The sequence below is a fragment of the Limanda limanda genome, chromosome 4 (genome assembly GCF_963576545.1).
Source record: "Limanda limanda chromosome 4, fLimLim1.1, whole genome shotgun sequence".
NCBI lineage: Eukaryota > Metazoa > Chordata > Actinopteri > Pleuronectiformes > Pleuronectidae > Limanda > Limanda limanda.
Genome location: NC_083639.1, coordinates 8,654,644 through 8,672,473, shown reverse-complemented (window position 1 = coordinate 8,672,473; position 17,830 = coordinate 8,654,644). Strand labels below are relative to the sequence as shown.

Here is a 17,830-nt window from a genome sequence, read left to right as displayed (position 1 = left end):
CACCGGTAGAGAATTATCACTACAGATTATGCCCTCAGTTTATATCTTGCTAAATCAATTAAGCATTAACGAGAATATTATTAAATGACCCATCCCATACATAGGCCTCATGTAAAATCTGTTAAGTTTAGTATACGTAAAGTTAACTTTGTGGTAAAGTTTTACATATATATATGTTTTTGTCAACCTCAATAGTGAGTGAAATACAATATCAAAACACTTCTTTGCTTGTGGAACTATATATTTGTTCTGCAGTTCATTAGTTAGGCTTTATTCGAAGTTCATAATAACACTATCGTAATGTGTTCTTGTATTTTGAAAAATATACTTCTTACAAACCTCATGCTTTTATTCTGAAAGGCTACTCTCGGAAGTAATTTCATGCCGAGCAGCACGTGCTTCCTGTTTGTGTGTGTGGAGGTTAATGTCAAACTAACACTCATCCACCATGAACAGCTGTAGAAGAATAGCCCGGACCGGGGACTGGAGCTCCGGGGTGAACACCCTCCTGACCCGGTTCAGATCGCGGACGAACTGCCGCCGGGAACCGGGGCCAGCGTCCTCCCTCAGCCGGGGCCAGGCCACCGCCGCGGGGGAGAAGCCTCGCCTGACAGCCGCTGACCTGGCCCAGAAGGTCCAGCAGGAGAGGAGGACGCCGCCGGCCGCCGAGGCTTCGGGGTCCACTCAGCAGAAGAGGGTGGAGGAGCTGAAGCGATTCAGTCTGCAGCTTCAGAACGTGCATCCGAACGTGCTGGCCAAACACCTGCTCAGAAGCGTGCTGTACCAGGACAAAGATGTGGTGGTCATCAACAAACCACATGGAGTTCCTTTCAGAGGTAAACAAACCAGCAGCCCGTCCCAGTTAATACTACTCATCTACACTGCTTTATTGACTGGGTTCGATTAGGTTTGTTTGTTGGGATCAGGTGAGAGGAAATATTGCAAGTGCAAAAAGGTAATTAACTGATTACTTCAAGGACAAAATCAAGTTTGCCTTTGATGTAGGGCTGCAACTGAGAATTCACTTCATTGTTGATCAATCTGTTGGATATTTTTTCAGATAATCAATTATTGATCTGAAAGATATCTGAGATGAAAGCTGTCATCTTTGAAAACCTTGTCTTGTTCTAATCAGAAGTACAAAACATTAAATATAATCAATACATGTAACTCACCAAGAAGCTGAAAACACAATCGATACACTGGTATTAGTATTATTATAATTTTTGCACATCTGCCAGGATTCTGTATGTTCCTATAAAGGAAATAAATCAGGATTAGTTGATAACATCAGCTGCCTGATAGTCTTGATCATGCTTTAGTCCTGTAGCAGTATTAAAGAAGTCTATAATGACTGTTTCAATGGTTGGATATATAGATTTAAAACATGTGTTGTTCTTTCTGTCTCTCAGACGACTCCAGGGTCACGTCCATTTCATCTGTGCTTCCTGTCCTCTCCAAAATGATGGAGGGGATGAAGGTGAAGTGGGACTCTCAGCTGATCCCCTGTCTGGGCCTGGAGAAGGAGATGACAGGAGTTATCCTACTGGCCAGGAATGAAGAGGCAGCAGAGCACATACTCAACCTGCACAGAAACAACCAAGTGACAAGAAAATACTGGTAAAATATGAATATAATACACTTGCATTACACTAGACATGCACTGAACTCCGGATAATCACCTGCCTTTTTCCGAAGGGGCTCTATGTGAGAACGTAACTATCAAAAAGAGAGCTTCTGGACTTTCTCTGGACTTTCTCCTGCCAGTAAAAACTCTGGTTAATGTAAGTGTGAGCCCATGTCTGAGAGCACAGCAGGAGATCCTCGGCAGGATTCACCGCGAGCGAGTTGATGACATTACACGCTACAGATGTAAAACTGACAAAACAAATATCTCAGGATGATCAAGAGGAGCCATACATGAACAAGACCCATACAAAGATGTTGAGAGTTTTTGGTGATAAGGGCCGACACCTGTGTTGATGTGCTGTAAAAAAGAATTTCTACATTTTGCTTTGTCGCCACCTGCCTGCTGTGCCACCCCTCCACTGAATGCTCTGGAGATCTCTATGTTGTTGGGAACGCGTCTGAGCGAAAATCTCCTGCCGTGTTCTTTATATTGGAAAAGTAAACTCTGGAGAAAGCGCTGGCCTAATTGTGTGGACATTCTCTGGAGTTCATGTCTGAGAGCGGCTTATTAGATTCAAGGTCTCACTTGCCATACGCCTCAGTCCACATTCTCCTGTTCACTGATCTCCCTCAGGGTCATCACAGTGGGAGTTCCTGTGCCGTCTGAAGGAGTGATTGATATTCCCATCATAGAGCGAGGAGTCCCAGGCCCTCGGCCGCACTACAAGGTGACTCTTCTGTACTTTACCTGCTGTAGCAAGTATTTGCCATTATATGAAATTACTGCTAATTTCTGTTGTCATCTTCACAAAGTGCAGAGCTGATTTCTTTCCTTTGTCTCATGCTAACAACTGAAAAGCTTTTTTCATTGTGGTCATTGCGGTTCATATTGTTAGTTTGCAGTTATTACAAATACATTTCTGTTTAGTCATCAATTAAAACTCTATATAATTTCATTGTTATTGCAGAACTGCTCAATGTAAGTTGTGTGGTTTCTTCATTCTCACGATTCTTTTTCATTTCAGATGGCGTTGAGCCCTCTTTTCAGAATGAATGAAGCAGGTGATGGTGTAACCAAAGTGCGAGCTCATAGACAAGCTCATCCTGCCGTGACCAGGTACAGAGTCCTGGACAGCAGCAGTGGCTGCAGCCTCGTGGAGCTTGAGCCTTTAACCGGTTAGAAGATTCTTCTTAAATTACTGACAATCTCTTTTTGTTGTCGTCAGTTTTTTAACCTTTAATTTCATAATTTTCCTTGTCCACAGGAGCGAAACACCAGACGAGGGTTCACATGGCCTTAGCTGTGGCTTGTCCCATTCTCGGCGACCATAAATATTCCCACTTGGATAAACTGGCCCCCCAGGTACAGTGTGTTTGTAATGTAACAGAGACCAGGGTGACACTGACACATGCACATAAACCAGCAGCAGCATCAACATCAGCAGCCCACATCATGGCACTCATGTTTTAGTGGCAAATGCAGATTTTAAGTTTGTCACATTTTTTCACTTCTGCTCCACCGTCAGACAGAATTCTCCACTAATGGCAAATGGCAATAAATGGTGTAAACGCCATTTGTGTTTAATTTGCTTAGAGACCAAAATAGTTCAGTGTTTATCAGTCACAGCTGCCGTCTTCTCTTAGAGGTTGCCCTCCATTATGACACAAGCTCAGTCTCACATGGTACTTGAATAGTTAGAAGCAGAAAAAGCCGGAGAATAAGTAAATAAAGGTGGGGAGGGCGTCTGCCACTGGAACATGAGTGAGTAACTGCTAACAGTGAGCAAATGCCTCAAAAGCATCTACCAGCAGTTTGGTTTTGAAGTAAGACAAAGGAAAAACTCAGGCACTGTCGGTGTTAAATGTGTACTTTGATTGGTGGATGATCCTTTTTGGTTTGGCTGTGGCTCAGGATGTAGAGAGGATTAACCCCTAAACAGAAGGTTGCTTCTTTGATGTGTCCTCGGGCAAGATACTGAACCTCAAATTGCTCCTGTCGACTGTGTGTGATAGAAAACCCTCCTGGAAGCCAAGACTATTTAAATCTGCTCCATCATGTTTTAAGTTGTTTAAATATTCCACGTTAATTTAAATTCAGAAATTGAGTGTGACTACACATGTAAAAAAGGAAAAGGACGACCCACATTCCTCCAAGTATTTTTTTAAAATTTCTAAATAACTTAACTGTGCATTTTGGTCCACAGAAATTACCGGAACGTGTTTTGGGAAAGCTTGGCCTGGAACAGAGCAAGATCCGTCATCTCCCTCTTCATTTGCACGCTCGACAGCTGACACTGCCGCAAGTTAGTCAAGCAGACGTGAACGTGTCCTGTACGCTGCCTAAATACTTCACACAAACACTGAAACGACTGCATTTAAGTCTTCCTGACAAAAAGGAAGATAAATGACTACATCCTTGCTTTTGTGCTAAATTCTGTTCAGTCCAAACGATGTCTGCAAAATAGTGGGCATCAGTTAAGGATTTCAGCCTGAAAAAGTGTGTAACCATTTAAATTAAATGGAAATGAATGCATTACCTCTGCCAAGAAGGTTATGTTTTCATGTTTCTTTACTTTTTTTTAGCAGGATTATACAAAAACTACAAAAACTATTTCCTCCAAACTTGGTGCGGGGATGATTCTTTGGAAGAAATAATAACATTATGGTGCAGACCCCCCCCTCCCCCTTTTTTCTTGCAATGTATTTTTTGACAAATGTTAACAATTTCCTTTTATATTTCTACTATAAGAACCAGACAATGTGTACGATTGCTTGGCCTTGGCGGAGGTATGTGTTCCATTGTCATGCTAGTGTAAAGCTGAGGTCATAATCAGAAGACACTGTAGTAAATGACTGTACAGTGCCACACAACTTGTTTTAGTAATAAACAGATGAAGAAAAATTGATTTACAACTATTTTTCAATGTAGTAATACTACAATTGTCATTTCCCTGGAGGTATCCTGTGAATGCTATAAGTCAGTTTTAAAAGGCCCATTGCAAATCCTGGTTTCAAACATCAGTTTAATGTCCAGACTAGTGAGTGCATGACACGACTCTTCATTCAAGGATTAACAGTGCATGAGCTGGACAAAGATGTTTCCACCTGCCGGTTTAATAACCAACTATACACACAGACATACAGGAGTAAGTTGGCAAATAAAATCCTTGATGGTTGTTCTTTAATGGATAGCTTCGACCTGAGAAAAATGTTTCCCCCACATGACTGCAGTATAGTACTTGACCATGTGAATTTCTGAGGGTCCGCTTGGGTTGTCCACAAGCCCAAATCACGTCTTTTTGTTTTTAGAAAAAACAGGCACAAGTTTTGTATTTTTGAACATATCAATACATGATTCAATATGCAATCAGTATAGAAATAAAAAAAAAAAGGACCTTGAGCAGTGGCCCCTGTAATTGTCCTTTAAGATGTACTGTATCATAGTGGGACCTTGAGGAGAAGTAAGACATTAACTGACTGAGGATAAGAAGTGGAGGATGAAATATCGTCATATAGTCACAAGATTTGAGTTTTACAGAAAAAGAAACACCTCTGCTCAGCTGAGACAGCAGCAATCCAAGAGACTGACCAGTGTTCCCGCAGTGGTGAGAATAAAACCTTGTTTAACTGCCAGGTTACAGAGGCGATGGCTTACACTGGTGGTCAAGTGAAAGAGAAGTCCACCCAATCAGCTGAAAGCAGAAAAAGTAAGGAGAGAAATTCTCGTGTATACTCCTCAGAAGAAAAGTGATTGTTTCAGAAGTTGATCAATTTTTTTTCAGATGGCCAGTGAAGTTTAAGTCAGGACAGCTACTGCATAGTCAGCAATCAGTGACTGTGGAACGAGTCCCCATCAATCCAGACAGTCTGCTCAGCTTAGCCCATGTTCTCTGCACTGACACCAATAATCTCCTGGATCTCTCGGACCACGATGATGCGAGCCAGTATTTGTTCCACTTGCTGATTTGTGAGCGGCTGCGATGAGTACCACATTGGGCTGTTGGGTGCGACGACAGGTTCTGGAGTCATGTAGTACGCATCATTGCGTCCTTTGATGCTCTGAGGACTGGAAAATGGAAAAGGGATATGTTTAAATATTTATTATTATATTTATTATATTTTGTTGTCTTCATATTGAAGAGGAATCCAGCTTAACAGGATATCTGTGATTTAATGTCACTCACCATTTGAAGAGGTAAAAGTCATAAAGTTTAATGGGACAGCGAAGTGGATTCTCCGGATCTTCAATCTGTTCTTCATACATGTCGTCAGTTCCTGAAACAGATGTCACAAAATAAGTCAGTGTCAGCCGCTTCTGCTTCTCAAAGGCAGCAATTCAAAGGAAGACTTCGACTGAGTCTAAATGCAATGAGCACCTTTCTGCAGGGCACTGTGTGGACCTTGTCCTTTGAGAAGGCGGATGCTGGTTGCTTTGTCCTTGGCATTGGTGGGGTTCTTCCTCGTGTGTCTGAGGACCTTAGAGAAAGCTACTTTCAAGTGCTGTTCAGGTGTTGTCAGGCAGAAATACCTGAAACAAAGAAAGATTTTTAACATAAGTTTATTTACATCTGAAAATGTATGACTATCGTTACAGAGCAGAATGGGGTCAGTAAGTGGTGGTTACTCACTTTGTATTGAAGTACATAAGAGTAGTGAGAAGTGTGGCTGGCGAATGTGCACCGAGCTGTTTACACTCCCACAGCATCTCCTCTGTCACATGACTTGGAATGATGTAACCTAAGATTTAAATGCAAAAATTTGTTATTGTTTTAAATTTAAAAAAAACAAACAAGCGTACACGTTGATTCTTTCTCACCTAACGGGTGGACACTTGGTTTCCAGCCATCAAGGATGTTGTGTAAGGACGCACAGAAACGTGTGTAATATGGATCAGCGAAAACATCATCCACACGTCCATTGTCGGCGATGTACTATAAAGTGAAACATATAAAAATATCTTATGATGGATTTTTGGATGGTTAAAAAAATCTTCATGTTAAAACAGGGTGATACTAACCTTTTGTATACACAAGAATACATAATACAGAACGTCGGGGGTAAATTCTTCTTCTTCTGATCCACGTGCTTCCTGCGTCATCAGGGCAAGACCCAGGTTTAGCTCGGCTACAGCACTAGACACCAAGTCGTCTTGGAAACACAGCGGCTGACGACCTGGACAAAACCAAAGAGAGAAGAACACAGGCAGAATTCATTCATTAGTGCTACAAAGTTCACTTGCTAATTTCTCAGTTACAAGAAGGAAAGTTAAAGGAAGTACTTCATGACCGGCTCATGAAAACGATTGTTCTCTGGTGGTGTTAGTACATAATGAAATATATCAGTGTTGTTGTGAATGTATGATAAAATGATTGACTTACGTCCTATTGGCGCAAGACTGGTTTTTTCCTGCTTGCTTAACTCTATGTTTTTCCGTTTCGCCCAAAGCCGCCAGACCTCCAGGCCTTCTTCTGGCTTTAGACAGACAGGAACCAGAATTTCAGTGGGCGGTTCAGCTTCAGCCTCTGTCTGGACTTGACCCTGCACAAAATAAAAAAGTGAATGCTCTGTGGGAAAGAGGCCGCAAGGCTAAATAACACCTTTAGATAATAATGTAGAAATAATAAACAATAACACATGGTTTTTAAAGACGTCGGTCTGAAAAAGGACAGACTACCCCCCAGACAAATAGTAAAAAGGGAAACATCAGGAGAAAAAGCTAGATGTATTAGGAAGGTCTCAAACACTATAAGAAGCATTTAATTGGTAGATTTCAAATACTGATTTCTGGACTACAAGAATACATATATACCACAAGTTTGGGTTCATTTTATCCTTCACATTCCCTGAGCTTTGGAAAAACGGACTACAAAGCATAAGACCACCTCAATTGCAAGTCTAGATATCTGGTAGTAAAATTGTATTCTAACCTGCAGATGGAGCTGCTGCTCTTGCCCCTCTTCTCCTTGACTCTGTTGTTGATTTGGGTCCCATATGTGTACCGACTGTGTAGTGTTGTAAGTCCCTCCTACAGCCTGTACTGCCACAAGGTTGTGAATGTTCCCGTTCATGAACTGCGCTGGGAACAGGGTCTGTACCATTTCTTCCTGTGTCCCAGCGGAGGCCAACTGCACATCTGCAGACCTGGGGGACATTTTATCCTTACCGTTGGTGGTGGTAACTTGCACTGTGCTGTACGATTCCTGCGGTAAGGCAATGTGAGTTACACCCTGCTGTTGTGGGGCAGAGTAGACAGGGATGGTCCAGGTCTCACCCGTGGGACCTGTGATTGTCCCTGTGGTGCTGAACAGCTGAGCACTGTCAACAGTGAGCAAATCTGGTCGTAGCGACACATAGCTTTGCTGCTGCCCTTGAGGGATGGCCAGAACAGTAGCCATCTGCTGACCCTGTGGCACAGCATAGGAAACAGATAGAGGGACATCCACCTTACGCTTCTTGGCAGGTTGGAGAACAGCTGAGGCAGAACCCGACCTCCTCTCTACCTCCCTAGGAGAGTCCTGTTGATGGGTAGGAGACATGGCCTCTATGGTCTGGATCTGGATCTGTTGGCCATCATGTAGCTGAATTTGTTGTCCACCTTGCAGTTGAATTTGTTGTCCACCCTGCAGTTGAATTTGTTGTCCACCCTGCAGTTGAATCTGTTGTCCTCCATGCAGTTGAATCTGTTGTCCACCCTGCAGTTGAATCTGTTGAATCTGTTGTCCACCCTGCAGTTGAATCTGTTGAATCTGTTGTCCACCCTGCAGTTGAATCTGTTGGCCTCCTTGTAGCTGAATATGTTGACCGGCCTGAAGCTGGATTTGCTGGCCCCCTGGCAGCTGAATATGTTGCGTTCCTTGTAACTGGATTTGTTGTCCTCCGGCTACAGCTGCAACCAGCTGTGCCTGAATCTGTAACAGACAGCATTGTGTAAAAAAAACAACAACAGCACAGCAACAATCCATCACATGGATACACCTGATATAAGTGACTGATATTAAACTGCACCTGCTGTTGCTGCTCCTCTGTGAGATCTCCGTGCTGGATGAACTGAGCTGTAGAGATTCCCTGCATATCGTGCTGGGAGGGCGAGGCCACCTGAAGAACCTGGCCGATGGTTTGGCCCTGCTGTTCCTGGATCTGAACCTGGCGTAGAGGGGTAGCAGGGAAAATAAACAGACACACGAGTTAGAAATAATATATTTCACAGTTCACTGATGACGAATTCCACGCACTAATTTCAATGAGTTTCTCTAAATTAATAATGGTATTTTTGATGATAATATCAAGCTTCAATGATACAAAAACAGTTAACACTGAGACAGGGTATCAGGGCAAGTTGTGAAAGAAACATTTCTTCTCCACAGAAATAAAATAGAGAATCTTAACCTAATGGGTCTTTTACAACAGTTGAGAAACGGTGAATGATTGATCATATTTTAATGTGTAGCCACGGATACTTCTCTAGACAGCAAGTAGAGAAGAGGCATGGTTAACCATGAAGTGAATAAATAAAGGATTAAGTGAATGCTGTCTCATGTACTATGTCAATAGAGTATTATAGGGTGGGAGCTATACTGCCAACAGGAATAACTGACGGCAAAATTATTTTTGTTTCGAACTGGGGTCTCGTATCTTTCCTCAAACGGTGAGTGGATTCAGGTGTAAGAGCTGGCAAAACAAAACTATCTAACTCAAACTGCAATTAATGTAACGTTAACAAGAGACAATCAAATACCACACTGCTATTTAATCTGTTTTACTCTTGAGAGTGAGCCACGGCTGTGTTTCAGGACCCCTCCACCCTGCCCCATCTGGCTTGTAATGTTGATGAGAAACAGATATTGGCTGTAAACCAACCTGCACTTGGAGCTGCTGATCAGACCCCTGGTGCACAGGCAGCTGAGGTGAATTCTCTGCAGAAGTCACCTGTACCCATCATAAAACACATATCTAAGAAGTATATATGGGCCGTGATGTTGATTGATAAACTGTGATTGCTTTGTCCAAAGACAACCATTCTAAGAAGAGGATCTTACCGGGCACGCCAGCTCTAGGAGCGACCCTGCCACCTCTGTGCTGTCGGTGTAGATACAGTTGCCGTCCTGCTGCTGGTACACCATGGCTGTGGTGGTGGCGGCCCCTTCCTGCTGGTTGAACTCCTGCAGCACCTCGGGGCCCTTGGATAGACACTCCAGGAACTCCTTCATCCTGTGCTGGGGAACGGTTCGGGCCTTCTGCCTCACATACTCATCGAAGGACACCACCCCACTGTCCTGCTCATTCATCGTCACTTTGACCTGAGGAGAGAAGAGAATGGACCTGAAAACACTTGAAACGCTTCAAGTTCCAAACATCTCATATTTATAAAGGGCTGTAATGAAAGTTTGAATGCAGATCAGTGTAATGAAGAGGAGGCAGCTGTTTACTGTAGGACCTGCAATTATATAAGCACAACATAATGAGCTTTAAAAGTATAATTTCAATAGCTGCTAATTAAAAAAAAAGGGTTCGTTGTAATAACAAGGGACAAAGTGCATTTGAACTTGTCCTACAATGTCTGCCAGCTTCAACTTATGAGTAATTTAAACATAAGTCACATAGACAGCAAACATACACGTACATGAATATTATGATAAACTTATTTTCATTATATACGTGAACCAGGTTCGAAGCACCGACACTCCGATCACCAGACATGTTTAGTTCTGGTTTAACAACAGCGTCTGCGTTAGCTAGTTGTTAGCATGCTAGCTTCCCACTTAGCTAGGCAGTGTTTTGTCACAACACACGCGCATATGTGGCTCAATTACTGTATTTAAACACCATTAAATACCAAAGTGACGTCTTATAAGTATACACCGTGTAATTAAAACACACTGCGCGTTAGCAAACACCAAAATAAACAGTCCATTCATTGCAGTTAAGCGGGGCTAGCGAGCTAGCTAACCGCGGTGCTACCGCTAGCTAGCTAGCTAGCTCGGTGGCTCCGGATCCCGTCATGCTACCTTAAATAAAACGAAATCCTCTTCTTTCCGCCAAGGCACGGTGTTTAAAACTAAAAAGCCGATAAACGTCGAGCAGCTAGCAGGCAGCGTGCCACTCACCCCGCCACATCGTGCATGTGGCAGCGGTGGAAACCCACACGAACAAGGCTGCGAGTGGATAAAATAAAGAAGCAGCGGCGGCGGCGGCGGCAGGCGAGGTCTCTGACGTCTGCTCGTCCCGGGGCTGAGCTGAGATCCAGGCTGCGGTGCGGAGAAAAAAAAATACACAATAAGTTTCCCGAAGCCCCAGCAGAGCTCGGATGGATTCGTCCGGAGGGATCACTGTTGGTGGTCCTACTCGCTGCACCGCACGAACACACGGGACGGCAGCGGGCCCTCGGCGTCGATCCAGCGGGATATAAAACGACGGAAGTAAAGGCCCCGAGATCGAGGCGACTCCTCTTCAGACTGATGATGTGCGAGGCGGCGGCCTGTGCTGCTTACACCAGCCCCCCACCCCCCCCACTGCCAGACCCACACATGTGGATCTGTGCTACTGACATATCAACACTGAAAAGACAACACACACACACTGTCCCATGTGCACAATTCAACACACATGTCAACATCTGTGGGGGGGACTCTTTATGTTTCGAAGGGTCCATCACCAAAACACCACAAGTGCCTTAATATGATCTACACATGTACTTATTCTCTATTACCTGTCATTGTTTTTATTAACTAAAATATAGATTTAGATAGACAAATATATATATATATATATATTTACATGTATATATATATGTATATATATATACACGTAGATAGACATACAGATAGATAGATAGATAGATAGATAGATAGATAGATAGATAGATAGATAGATAGATAGATAGATAGATAGATAGATAGATAGATAGATAGATAAATACATAAATAGATAGACAGACAGACAGTGCAGATAGATAGATAGATAGATAGATAGATAGATAGATAGATAGATAGATAGATAGATAGATAGATAGATAGATAGATAGATAGATAGATAGATAGATAGATAGATAGATAGATAGATAGATAGATAGATAGATAGATAGATAGATAGACAGATACATATATATTTAGATAGACAGACATAGAGATAGATAGATAGATAGATAGAAAGATAGATAGATAGACAGACAGACAGTGCAGATATATAGAAATATAGATAGATAGATAGATAGATAGATAGATAGATAGATAGATAGATAGATAGATAGATAGATAGATAGATAGATAGATAGATAGATAGATAGATAGATAGATAGATACATATATATTTAGATAGATAGACATATGGATAGATAGATAGATAGATAGATAGATAGATAGATAGATAGATAGATAGATAGATAGATAGATAGATAGATAGATAGATAGATAGATAGATAGATAGATAGATAGATAGATAGATAGATAGATAGATATATAGATAGATAGATAGACAGACAGATACAGAGATAGGTAGATAGATAGAAAGATAGAAAGATAGATGGATAGTTAAACTGAATGACAGCATGAACTGTAGGCTATTATCAAAATCTGATCTCCTTTTGTTTTATTGTACAGGTCACATTATCCATGAGGTGTGGATGAAAGTTCTGATAATAAAATCAAATACGTCTCCCTGTTGTCAGACAACCTCCTCTTTGTGTCACTACATCACTATAATTGTCCATCTATACTATTCACTAGACATTTTAAACGGACCATGAAGTGAACCGGGCCTGGCTCACATTTGAATGCATGTGCCTTTAACAGAATCTAACCTCCCCAGTCTGCCTTAAAGAGCCAGGCATGTGCCACTGAGGGCCTCCCCCTGCTCGCTCCACAACAAACTGCCTCTCGTCCGTCTTAAGGTAGACCCGCACAGATGCGCTGGAAGCATGGGCTGTGCCCCTGACACACTGGAGAGGAAAGAGTTAATTCCCACACTCACTGCAGAAGAGCAGAGACACTCTCTGGTGGAAATGGTGGTGGTAGTTATACATGTACATTCATATTTTTTCATAACGACCTGCATTTACATCCCAATGATGCATATATATATTTTTAAGATATAAATATTTCATCATATGTTATGAGTTACATATTCAGTCCATTGGCCATGTTATGTTTGGCATCAGACCTTGCAAATACTTTCCAAATGAATAAACCCTTCAGAGTGTATGTGTCTATTTGGCTCCTCAGTATCACTTCATGCGACTTTGTGCCACTGTAAGAATCTTATTGTAATCCTTTTCCGAAGGGATTTACCTCAACGCAACTGCTGTCGAAAGAGCCAGTGGATTGTTATTTACTTTTTACTTTTAAAATCTCTGCATGTGAATGCAATAACCTGGCAGATATTAACACAAGCTTTTTTTGCAGAAGGGACCCCTTGTATTTGGGCCCCGCTCTTTGTGTTTACAGATGACATCATGATAGGAGACTGCCAAGTCACCAGGCAGTGCTGCAACAGGAATAAGACGCCAGCTTGAAGACTGTATGGCTGTGAGCATGTGGGTAAATCCATTCTATTCTGTCCTCACTCTGACGCTCTTCATCTCCTACACCAGATATCTGATGTTAGTGACACTTTTACTGCCACGAGAGATGGAGTGCAACCATGAGTGCAACGCATGAGGCATTAAAGAAGCAGGACATAAGGAATCACAGGTATATCTGCATTATCTGGCAATAATGAAGGGGGTGGATGTATTTACAGCAAATGAACTGGCAACGTGTTTTGGTAATATTGTGAAATAACTGTGATAACTACACAATCCACTACGGCCCTGCACGACAAGCGTTTTAATGAATTTGCAGTTGTGTTTTGTATGTAATCAAATTGTAGAATTTCTCAACAGTAAGTCAGGACATGCTGTATTTGTTAGCCTTGTGGTTTATGTTTTGAGCCGAGTAAAAATAACAGAATTAGCATTAATTTATTAACAAAACTTTCTTCCAGGTCACCTGCAAGAATAGATCGTGCTAAAAAAGAAGATTGTTTTAAATGATACTTGAGCTCTATCGTCTCCTATATGATTGTCTATTTATTATTATCTGTTATCTATTTATTTTCTATTTTCACTTGTGGTTTATTGAAGTGGCAGCTTGCTGTCTGTGACACACTGTGCACAGACAGATCTGATGGCTTAATGCTGTAGTTTTGCCAAGCTGTTTCGTCCACAGATTTTGTGGAGTGTGAAGTCCCATTGGATTACTCAAGGGGATTAATGTCCTTTACAGGCTTGAACCTCCAGATTCGTAATCTGGGATTCTGCATGACTCCTTTACCTTTACTTAACATCCAATGTCTCTCTACTATCAACTTTTTAACAATGTAAATGTCCCGTAGCTCAAAATATTATGTGGAATCACATGTCAGCTCTTCCTCTTCTTTGTTTTTCTTTAGGTTTCTGGATATACGTTTCGGTGCCAAAAAATGGAGGGTTCCACTGTGCTCTCCATTACATTAATTGTTTGTTTATTTTCACTTGGAAGTATAATTCAAACTTCAAATTCACTGGACAACTCTGATTCCGTCCAAATCAACCGAAGCACGGACAGAAACAACAAGGCCAGTGATTCTGTGGAAGGCAACGGACATAATGTAGACAATGCAACATCACGTCAACTTAATATAACTCACATTCCAGTGGGGCACGAGGGAGCCAGCGATGGAAACCATCCTTGGCCTGGAATCACTTTAACTAGAGCACTAGAACTTTCACTACACCACTTACAGGCCCAGGACAGAGGAGCTGACAAAGCTTATACTTCAATAACAGCAACCGCTCTCCCCAGTGTGCACGTCATCTCAGAGTCAGCTTTCTTGGAAGGCAGGCACATGACAGCTGAGGAACAGTTCAAAGAGACTCGTGCATCCAGAGGAAAGGATGACTCTATGGATGGTAAGTGAACATGTGATTGTCAATAGAAGTCAAACTGAATACTATTCAGATTCTCCTCTTAGGGTCAGTCAGTGTCAGATACATACAACCCTAAACCCATATATTTAAAAACCACAACAGATGCAGGATATTTGAACAGACTCAGTAATATGTAAACTAACCAAAGAACATGAAAACGTTACATTAAGTATACACTTTGCAATCTTTGACCTTGTGCTTAAAGAGCATGTGTTTTTCAAAAACGTTGTACAGTTACAAGTTGAATGATTCAGTATAATGTGAGTGTGAATTGTGGTTTATCTCTGTATGTTGGCCCTTCGATACACTTGCGACCGGTTCAGAGTGTACTCTACCTCTCACCCAATTCCAGTTGGGATTGGCTCCAGCTCCCCCTGCGATTCTCAAAGGATAAGCTGGTATTGATAATGGATGGATTCATTATTCTTTACCCAAGTCTTTTCTCCTTTCTTTCGTCCTTTCTCTTTCAGATGGTGACAGCCTTAAACGCCTGGTCCAAACAAGTCTGTTTACCTCCGTGACAAATCGAAACTCGCATGGATCTGGAGGTCCCTGTGTGCTCGGTCTTAGACCTTGTGTTGTTCTTAAAAACCAGAATGGCACCAATCTGCTCTGGGACGACATGAGCCGCACGCTGGCATTCGTCTGGGAACTACATGTCTTTGGATGTGCCAGCCTTTTCATACTGATGGCAGTCCTGGCAGTTTTGGGAATGGCCAGTGCATGCATCCTCCCTCATTCCCTCTGCCATGCCCTCACCCTGGAGAACAGTCTTCTAGTTATGGGTGGTACTTTGCGTGGTGTCCTCCTGCTCCTTGATCCTTATGGTACCCATCAGATTCTTTCTCGGGCAAGTCTAGCAGCGCTCCATAATGTCCCTCTCCAGCTTCTTCTGTGGGCACAGGTTGCCCTCGCTCTGGTTACACTGGAGGGGTTAAAGTTATTCTTTTTTCCTCCAAGGCTGCAACACCCATGGGTCGTTGGAGGGCTGGCTATATCACATTGCACTCCATTGCTTGTAGCCGACCTCTACTCCACAACTTTATGCCCTGCTCTCCCTCTGTTGCTGCAGACACTCTCCCTCTGCTGGGGCCTCCCATTCTGCATGGGAATCCTCAACAAGTCTCTCTCTTATCGAGATCCCTTCCTCATGTCGTCTGTGCCTCAGTGGTTTCCATCACACCGGATTGACAGGCGAGCAAAGCGGGTAACAGCAGTGTGCGCCTTCTTCGGGGTTCTCTGCTGCAGCCTTCAGATGTATAGTCTCCTCTGGCTTTATGGGTTTCTGGGGAACTGGAGGCGCTTTGGCTGGGGCTGGTGGCTTAGTCAGTTTTGGGCCAGAATCCTTGAGTTATCCTGGGGTTTCTCTTTGCTTGTCCTGGGATCTTGGATCTTCTGGATGCCCTCTAATGGAGAGTCAAGGGCTGATTATTGGCCAATCAGATTTGAGATGTTTAAAGGGGAGAAAAGCTTGTGGTGTAGGTTCATGGACAACGTGCGAAAAGGGCCAATGAGAAAATCTGAGAAAACCTGGGAAGAATTGATGCCAAATAACTGGGCAAAATATAACCTGGCTCGAGCAAATGTCAGTAAAAACATACGGTGCCCGTATGATGATCAGCGATCTATTCATACAGAAGAATACCCGCCTGATGCAGTTCACAATAGCAGCTCAGACTCTCAGCCTACACTACGGTGGCAAAAAGTAGGGGAACATCAATGTATTCTTTCACTGATAGAATTTGACATGCGGCCCCCGTCTCCTATCAACCTCAGGCGCAGCATTCACAATGCCCTTCACCATGAACATCATGCAGGACACCTGTTCTCAACACCTACCTCTTTGACTGAAGCCAATCATGGAGACACAACAACTTTCCCTCTAACTTATGTTCGCTATGGGTGGTTGTTAGATACAGAGTCTATTTCTGCGTCACTTGATCATTTCCAAGTCAGTGAGCAAATACTGTCACCCAGTGCCACAGTTGTTTATAGTGGAAGCATCGGGTCCCAAACCCCTGTATATAAGGGAGGAGAGTTTAATTCACAGCTGTCAGCAGTGATGCATCAGAATGACGCGTCTATTGATATCACAGACCTCTAAATTTGAAGGTTCAGTGTCTAGATTTAAGTGGCTTCTAGTGGTGAGGTTGCAGATTGCAACCAACTGAGCATCCCTCACCTCTTCAAAGCATATAGGTCAGGATAACCTACGGTTGCCTTCAGGTAACCTCAATATGTGGAAGGCTATCCCTCGAGCCAGTGTTTGTTTTGTCCATTCCAAGCTACTGTAGAGACATGGTGGTGGAAGATGGCGGACTCCATGGAAGGGCACCGGCTCCCCATGTGGATATAAAGGGCTCATTCGAATGTAACAAAAACACAACAATTCTTAGTCTCAGGTAATTATAGAAAAAATAACAATATTAGAGTACCTTTCTAAAAAACAGACCCCCCTTAATCCTAGTGGATATTTAAAGCCCTTTGGATCACCAGTCCTTCATATTTTAAATCATCTCAGCTTCCCAAAAAGACATAATCACTCTAGAAAATATTGCTTCTGCAAGAAATGGAGCATGTGCACTGAAGTATGCTTCAAATATTCAGCACAAACACGCTTAGAGTGGTATGCAAATGTATCCCTTGAGTTTACAAGATATGTATGTTTTGTAAAAGATAAGGCTTTGACCTTCATTGGATCTTCTGATACAATTTATATGTAACATGCTTTAAAACATTTAAATGGATGGAAATGGCAGGAAATACTTGATAATATGACCATCTCATAATGCGAGTTGTATAATGTGTGTTTCTATATGCCAATGTTATGCGGGACATAACACATTTTTTCCATTATCTGAGTCAACATCTGGCCTGCATCATATTTGTTTTGTAACTGTTAAAAGTTAGGTTAGTATTTATATGTTAAGCTACCACTGCAATATGATTGGATGTTTTCACTTTATTGTAAATAAAGCAACTTTTTGAATCATTCAAAGTTACATTCACTGCTTTTTATAAATCAAATAGCTTGAAGAATGTTTTTTTTAGTAGCACTGATCCCAGCAAGCATCTTTACAGTTTTAGTTCTGTCTCACCAGAGTAACATTCTGAGGTCAAAGGTCAAATCCAGCTTTGGTTAAGATAATAAGAATGCTGATTGTTTATTAAAACTCTAATCTTAACCCTTTTTTGTGATGAATCTATTTGAGAAACAACTACAGTACTTATTGATATTTGTTACTTCTGACCATTATATGT

General features: G+C 42.2%; 2 protein-coding genes across 4 annotated transcripts; one reads left to right on the top strand and one right to left on the bottom strand.

Annotated features, from left to right (window-relative positions):
• Positions 1–408: 408 nt before the first annotated feature.
• On the top strand, positions 409–4,542 carry rpusd4 (RNA pseudouridine synthase D4). The gene is made up of 6 exons (XM_061069028.1): positions 409–836; positions 1,413–1,620; positions 2,264–2,357; positions 2,655–2,805; positions 2,895–2,992; positions 3,834–4,542. The coding sequence occupies exons 1-6, from the start codon at positions 449–451 to the stop codon at positions 4,035–4,037; spliced, it is 1,143 nt and encodes a 380-aa protein (XP_060925011.1). The 5' UTR covers positions 409–448; the 3' UTR covers positions 4,038–4,542.
• A 166-nt stretch (positions 4,543–4,708) lies between these two features.
• Positions 4,709–11,087, bottom strand: LOC132999368 (transcriptional regulator QRICH1-like). Of its 3 annotated transcripts, none has more exons than XM_061069025.1 (12): positions 10,635–11,087; positions 9,666–9,926; positions 9,487–9,555; positions 8,635–8,772; positions 7,557–8,537; positions 7,008–7,167; positions 6,647–6,801; positions 6,446–6,560; positions 6,258–6,366; positions 6,006–6,157; positions 5,814–5,904; positions 4,709–5,695 (listed from the first exon to the last, which is right to left on the bottom strand). In XM_061069025.1, the coding sequence occupies exons 2-12, from the start codon at positions 9,912–9,914 to the stop codon at positions 5,506–5,508; spliced, it is 2,409 nt and encodes an 802-aa protein (XP_060925008.1). In that variant the 5' UTR covers positions 9,915–9,926; positions 10,635–11,087; the 3' UTR covers positions 4,709–5,505. The 3 variants fall into 3 exon arrangements, with proteins under 3 accessions (XP_060925008.1, XP_060925009.1, XP_060925010.1); XM_061069026.1 differs by having other exon boundaries at positions 10,734–11,087; XM_061069027.1 differs by lacking the exon at positions 9,487–9,555.
• Between the last annotated feature and the right edge of the window lie 6,743 nt (positions 11,088–17,830).

Bases quoted from the DNA above. Each gene is read 5' to 3' on its own strand.
- rpusd4 (XM_061069028.1), top strand. From the start codon at position 449: ATGAACAGCTGTAGAAGAATAGCCCGGACCGGGGACTGGAGCTCCGGG. The intron at 2,358-2,654 runs GTGACTCTTCTG...TTTTCATTTCAG, and splicing joins GCCCTCGGCCGCACTACAAG to ATGGCGTTGAGCCCTCTTTT. The intron at 2,993-3,833 runs GTACAGTGTGTT...TTTGGTCCACAG, and splicing joins TGGATAAACTGGCCCCCCAG to AAATTACCGGAACGTGTTTT.
- LOC132999368 (XM_061069025.1), bottom strand. From the start codon at position 9,914: ATGAATGAGCAGGACAGTGGGGTGGTGTCCTTCGATGAGTATGTGAGG. The intron at 6,802-7,007 runs GTAAGTCAATCA...GGTTTTGTCCAG, and splicing joins CAGTCTTGCGCCAATAGGAC to GTCGTCAGCCGCTGTGTTTC. The intron at 6,561-6,646 runs GTTAGTATCACC...TTCACTTTATAG, and splicing joins TATTCTTGTGTATACAAAAG to TACATCGCCGACAATGGACG.